The sequence below is a fragment of the Sinocyclocheilus grahami genome, unplaced genomic scaffold, assembly GCF_001515645.1.
Source record: "Sinocyclocheilus grahami isolate Dianchi unplaced genomic scaffold, SAMN03320097.WGS_v1.1 scaffold2046.1, whole genome shotgun sequence".
In the NCBI taxonomy this organism is placed as follows: Eukaryota; Metazoa; Chordata; class Actinopteri; order Cypriniformes; family Cyprinidae; genus Sinocyclocheilus; species Sinocyclocheilus grahami.
Window position 1 is genome coordinate 28,045 of NW_015507225.1, and position 6,669 is coordinate 34,713.

Sequence of the window (6,669 nt, forward strand, 5' to 3'; positions counted from 1 at the left end):
ACACACACACACATCAAATAACTCTGACTTCATGATGCATTGCTGCATTAACAAGAAGAAAATTATAGTAACATAAACGAAGTTCCAAGTGCCCAACCAAAGGAAACACTAACCACTATAATGGTGAGTAAAAAAAAAAAACACATTTTAGGAAAATCAACATCAATTTATGAAGTTAGCTTATGTGATGTTCTCTCAAATATTTCAATTGTATTGTAAATTCAACATTCAAGATGACTTTGGGAAACGAGTGAATGCAACTAGTGAAAGATAACTGCAGACATGGAGGAAATGGGTGAAAAGGGGTCATATGATGCGATTTTTTAATTTTTGTTACAAGCTCTTGGTGCATAAAGAAGATCTGTAAAGTTGCAAGGACTAAAGTCTTAAATCCAAAGAGATATTCTTTATAAAAGTTAAGAGTCAACCACACTCTCCTAAAGCGGCTTGTTCTAACACGCCCCCACATGTCTACGTCACGATGTGGGAAGATTTGCATAACGCCGTTATGACCGGCCTCCGCTCACTCAAGTCCACCTGCCTCCCCTCACTCAAGCCCCCGGCCTACGCTCACTCAAGCCCCCGGCCTACGCTCACTCAAACCGCCCGGCCTCCACCTTTAGCCACCGGCCTACACTCACTCAAACCGACCGGCCTCCGCTCACTCAAGTCCACCTGCCTCCCCTCACTCAAGCCCCCGGCCTACGCTCACTCAAGCCCCCGGCCTACGCTCACTCAAGCCCCCGGCCTACGCTCACTCAAACCGCCCGGCCTCCACTCACTCAAGCCCCCGGCCTACGCTCACTCAAGCCGCCTGGCTCCGCTCACTCAAGCTGCCACCCTCCGCTCACACAAGCCCGCCTGCCTCCGCTCACTCAAGCCGCCACCCTCCGCTCACTCAAGCCCCCGGCCTCCGCTCACTCAAGCCCCCGGCCTACGCTCACTCAAGCCGCCTGCCTCCAATCACTCAATCCCCCGGCCTCTGCTCACTCAAACCGCCCGGCCTCCGCTCACTCAAGCTGCCACCCTCCGCTCACTCAAGCCCGCCTGCCTCCGCTTACTCAAGCACCCGGCCTACGGCCTCCGCTCACTCAAACCGCCCGGCCTCCGCTCACTCAAGCTGCCACCCTCCGCTCACTCAAGCCCGCCTGCCTCCGCTCACTCAAGCTGCCACCCACCGCTCACTCAAGCCGCCGGCCTCCACTCACTCAAGCCACCGGCCTCCGCTCCCTCTAGCCCGCTGTGTGTTTCGTTCTGAAAGCGAAACTACTTTGTTTGGCCTTCCAAAAGAGGACACGACTAGAAATCAGTGGTTAAGTTGAATTTACAACACTGTTCCAGAACAGTTCAACCCAAATATTCAGATGTGTGCAGCACATTTTATGGAGGACTGTTTCCTGATCCTGGGAGAGTAGACTACAATGCCGGCTGTTCTGACTCACAGATTGTAAGTACGTTTTAATTTAAATAATTTGCCACTGACAATTCAAACGCGAGTTTTGAGCAGTGTAGAGTAGCGCTTGTTTTTTATAATTTCTCTGATCACAAATGCAGACATGGTTTTCTGTTTACACGATGCGATGCAATGTGTAAAAAGACAGTATAAGTCATTACAATCCGTAATTATGTTCCCACTGGATGCAACGAATGCCTCGTTTATTTTAAGTAAGCGTCACTCAAAACAGTAAGTAAATTGTTTTATTTGCCTTGAAAGTAGCTGTAACTTAATAAAACCTAGTAAGTATAACAACTAAGTAAAGATAACTAATTAAATCTAAGTAAGGTAAACTATTGGATTTTACAGTGTATAAAGGAATGACATCTAATGCTTTAAAAGAAACGTGCAGCTCATAAAGAAAAGACATTCCATATTAAGAAATGTACTCCGATTGATCTAACCTGTTCTAACCCGAAAAAAACTGTTGAGGCTGCGCTTCGGCTATGTGTGGATCGATGTGGTTTACACATATAAGAAGTAATGTCATGCTTAGATTTTCATAAGTCTTTGCTTATGTTTTGAGTAATTAGACACGTGTTTCTTAATTAAAAGTTTTTACATTTGTGTTTTTTTAAATTAAAGTTGTCATCTCTGAACATCTGTGAATGAAACAAACATCTCAAGAGATGTAGTAGTTTAGATGAAAATGGTCACAAATTGACTAGACAGCTTTCTAATTCACACAGTCTATCCTTGAAAATAAAACCAAAGCAGCATTACAGCGCCCCATAATCATTAATGAAACGACACAGCTAACACTGCTGTTAGAGAGCTGCATATTGGTTAAATAAATGATCTTACCTGCTGAGAAACAAAGGCATCTGTGCGTTCGGTTTTAAATCCTCACCTCTACAAAGCCAAGCAGTGTTGATTCGGGTTTTATTATGGACTCTGTCGCTTTCTGCTTGCAGACTTTGCTCGGTTCAGAGTTTCTTTGTTTTTACAAACCGTTATTTACCTTTTTTCATGGTCAATATTTCTTGCTTTTTTTCTGCTTTTTTCTGTTTACGGACATGAGACACGTATTTTATGTATAATAAAAAATTGAATTAATCCATTTTAGGGAAGTATAAATTAGAGCCCGACCGATATATCGTTTTGCCGATATTATCGGCCGATATGAGCCTGTCGGTATCAGTATCGGCGAATATACCACCGATATGAAATTTTTTTTACAGAACATATAATGCAGATAAAATGCTTGAAATGGTGTAATTACTTAGCTTGTCCAGCAGAGCGCGCTCCACGGTTTGCTACTGGCGACCTGGAGGAAACGCTTTAAAGCTTAAGTCAATGGAAAACCATTGAAACTTTGAACGGCCATATCTCCGTAACGGCGCAGCGAATCCGCACCAAATTCAGGGGATCTCTTTAGCTCAAGGAACCCTCTCGAACGCGAATCGAATGTACGTCTCGAGGCCCTCTTTCGAATGAGACCACCCCCGCGTGGATAGCCCCCGGGGTTCGGGAGTTACGGGTGGTTAAATTCGCGGTCCGGCGCCGACCGATCTAGCGATACTAGGGGGCTACCGACGCGCGGTAACACTTTTTGACTTTCTCAGTTTGTGTAAAAACACATGGGGGGCTGAATATATATATATTTTTATCCACAGTCATTTTAAACTTGTCTAGTACAAATGTCACTTTGTTTCATAATTACAGTGTATATGTATTTCTTTATTTACCCTCAAAAAATGGAAGTGAAATGTGACAACATGCCCCGTGGGTGGAACACTTTGTAACTTGACCATATGACAGCTTAAAATCTTAAATTATTTATTTATTTTTTTTTATTTAATTTTTTTTTTTCGTTCAAATAAAATAATGGCATTTTTTTAAGAATTACAAATAATCTGATTTTGGAGTTTGGCAATGAACACACTGCAGCCATGCTTGGGACGGCCCACATAAACGAGCAAAAATGCATTACTATGCATAATAATTTCTAAACATTGACTGTCAGCCTTTATTCACCTGTTTCTCGTTGTTTCTCATTAAAATGAATTAAAGTAAATAGTGTAAATTACATCGCTAATGTCATAGAATAGCAGCCCCATCTGCGCAACTGGAGTTTAAAACTGGTTAGTGTCTTCTGCTAATAACAGATTGGAGACTAAAATAATAGCAGATTTGTCTCATTTTAAATGAATAATAAAAACTGAGATAAAAAATTTACTTAAGCCAGAATTTAAATGTTACTATGGTAAAATAAATATTCAAACCACGTGTTACAACTAACACCCCGTTACTTTGTGCATCGCAAGTTTATTGTTAAATGCCCTTACATATCTCTGTCACCATTATAAGTGTTTGATCACCACGTTTGAGTGATCATTGCAAAAAAATGTGTTTATGTATATATATTCTGTTTATGCATATACTGTATTCTATATATAGTACCAGTCAATTGTTTGGACACGAATGGGAAAGTGTCCAAACTTTTGACTGGTACTGTACTATAATATACACAAAGAATATCGGCCGATATATCGGTATCTGCCTTTTTTTTACTCCCCAATATCGGTATCGGACCCAAAAAACCCATATCGGTCGGGCTCTAGTATAAATACTTAAAACATTTTCTTGATTTTTGTTTTCATTGAAATGAAACAACCTCATCAATAACTAACAGAGTACTGTTATTTCTATTCCAGCAGCAGAGGCCTTCCTCACTTGAGTGTTTGTTTGGTTCATTCTGAGACCAGATTTTAAAAACAGACTAGTTTCTACCATAATCTTGTCATTACTGTGATAATGGCATCATTACTGCAGCTTTACGCACAGATACACGTGCTATAATCAGACACAGATTTCCCATCAGCCCACAGCTTTATTCTGATACAAACTGAACATACAGCACTAACAGAGCAGTGTGAATCATATGAACAAACAGAGACCAGCATCCAACAAATAAATCAGTTCATTATTAGTATTCATCTGGATTGTCTCCTCTATCTATAATACTGCAGATCTTCATTCACCTGTGAGTAACGGCTAATCAAACCCAAAACACACAATCTGGCTTTAGAGGAGCGTGAGGATGGCGTAAGAGAGCGGAAGCGCTGGGAGAGCGTCTACAGAAGACTGCATGAATAACAAACAGTGATGATGAGAGAAGAGAGAGACGTGCTCAGGATCTGCTTCAGCACTGATCTCATCAGCTGGCTCTGGGGTCCGGCGGGGTCAGGGGTCACTGCTCTTCTTTCTTCACTTCCTCATACTGCGGCTCATCGCCTTCCTCTTTATCTTTCTCTCCCTCTTCGTCTGCTCGTGCGTTCGGGACCCACAGTCCCGACTCGATGCAGCGCTTCATGTGGTGTTTGGCCTCCTGCAAGAGAGGAAGGTCATCAGACTAGCATCAACACACTCCGAGCCTGGCGTCACGCGGCGCACACTGACCGTCGGGTCCATCCTGCTGATGGCGTCCTGCAGCATCTGAATGTCTTTATCGTCAAAGCACTTCTGCATCTCCTGCGGGACGAAGGAAAAATGAAGCATCAGCATGTTCACAATCATCCACACTTCACCTGCTCTGAGTCTCTGTGATTCCAGTGAGCACTAACTAGTGTTCATTCTGCCGACTGCTTTTGTCCTTCTTTATTTACTCCCATTAAACAAGCTGCTAGATCTGGTGCTCATGAGTACAGTAGCTGCGTGGTGTGTGTGTCTCACCGCAGGCAGCGACTCGTACACCTCCACCGGATCCAGGCCGCCGGGACCCATGCGCTTCTGCCGCTCCTCCTCTTCGTACTCCTTCAAGGCTTTCTCGATGCGGATCTTGGCTCGTCCGCGTACTCGCTCCTTAAAGGACTCCAGCTCGTCGTTGAAGGCGTCCTGATACTGCTGGTCTGCGGTCTGAACACACAGCATGAAGGAGGATTGTCTTATCTGACATGAAGAGCAGGACGTTTCTCTTTATCAGCTCTCTAACACGTCAAACACTTTTAGCATTCCTGCGCTGCATATTCACATGCATACATATGAAATAACAGAATCTACATCAAGACCACACTTGATATGGTCACTGTGATAAATCCCTCCACACACACACCTTGATTTTGGCGAAGAACTGGCGGAAGCAGCCGCGCGGATCGACCTTCAGACTCTTGGAGAGCTCCAGGATGAACTGCATGACGATGGTCTGATGGGCCACCTGCTCCATGAGAGCGTGTTTCTGACACACACACACACACACACACACACGGGTCAATCCCAAAGCTCACATAACAACACACACACATGCGCACACACACACGCACACGCTTACACACACACACGGGTCAATTACAGATCTCACATAACAACACACACATGCTCTCACACGCACGTACGCACGCACACACACACACGTCAATCACAGATCTCACATAAAAACACACACACACACACACGTCAATCACAGATCTCACATAAAAACACACTCACACACACACATGCACACACACACGCGCGCGCGCGCGCGCGCACACACTCACACACATGCGCACACTATGGCAAGCCAGAGTATTCATATATGCCTGGTCGGGCGTCTGATTGTACACTGACACGTCAAATGCGTGCGATTTGACAGCAAAATGCGTGTCCTCGACGTGTGATTTGCTGTAAAAATGTTTTTAACGTGCATTTATCATTACATAAATGGGCGTCGAATACATGCGTTTTGAGTTGGACAAACTGCACGTTATGAACGTGTAAACAGGTAAACCAAACAGGCAGTGCAAACAGTCTGCTTGAAGTGTCCAAACAGGCAAAAAGTACGTGCTCTTTCCTTAGTGTTCTCAAAACTGCACGTCGAAAGCGTGTGCTCACTTTATAGGGCTTGAGTCTAAAAGCCACACACACGCATAGAACACACACTCACACACACATGCGCACACACACACGCGCGCACGCTCACACACACGCACACACACACGCACGCACACACACACACACACACACGCTGTCCAAACAGGTGAAAAGAACGTGCTCTTTCCTTAGTGTTCTCAAAACTGCACGTCGAAAGCGTGTGCTCACTTTATAGGGCTTGAGTCTAAAAGCCACACACACGCATAGAACACACACTCACACACACATGCGCACACACACACGCGCGCACGCTCACACACACGCACACACACACGCACGCACACACACACACACACACACACACACACGCACACACACACACG

The 6,669-nt window shown here is 44.5% G+C and overlaps 1 protein-coding gene across 1 annotated transcript in view; it reads right to left on the minus strand.

Annotated features, from left to right (window-relative positions):
• Positions 1-4,308: 4,308 nt before the first annotated feature.
• The window catches only part of LOC107573834 (cell division cycle 37 homolog (S. cerevisiae)), a 9,442-nt gene continuing 7,081 nt past the window's right edge, over positions 4,309-6,669 (minus strand). The window contains exons 5-8 of the mRNA XM_016260283.1: positions 5,550-5,672; positions 5,171-5,353; positions 4,898-4,969; positions 4,309-4,826 (exon numbers count right to left, since the gene is read on the minus strand). Coding sequence (XP_016115769.1) covers positions 4,689-4,826; positions 4,898-4,969; positions 5,171-5,353; positions 5,550-5,672 — 516 coding nt within the window. The 3' untranslated portion in view covers positions 4,309-4,688. The remainder of the gene's footprint in view (positions 4,827-4,897; positions 4,970-5,170; positions 5,354-5,549; positions 5,673-6,669) is intronic.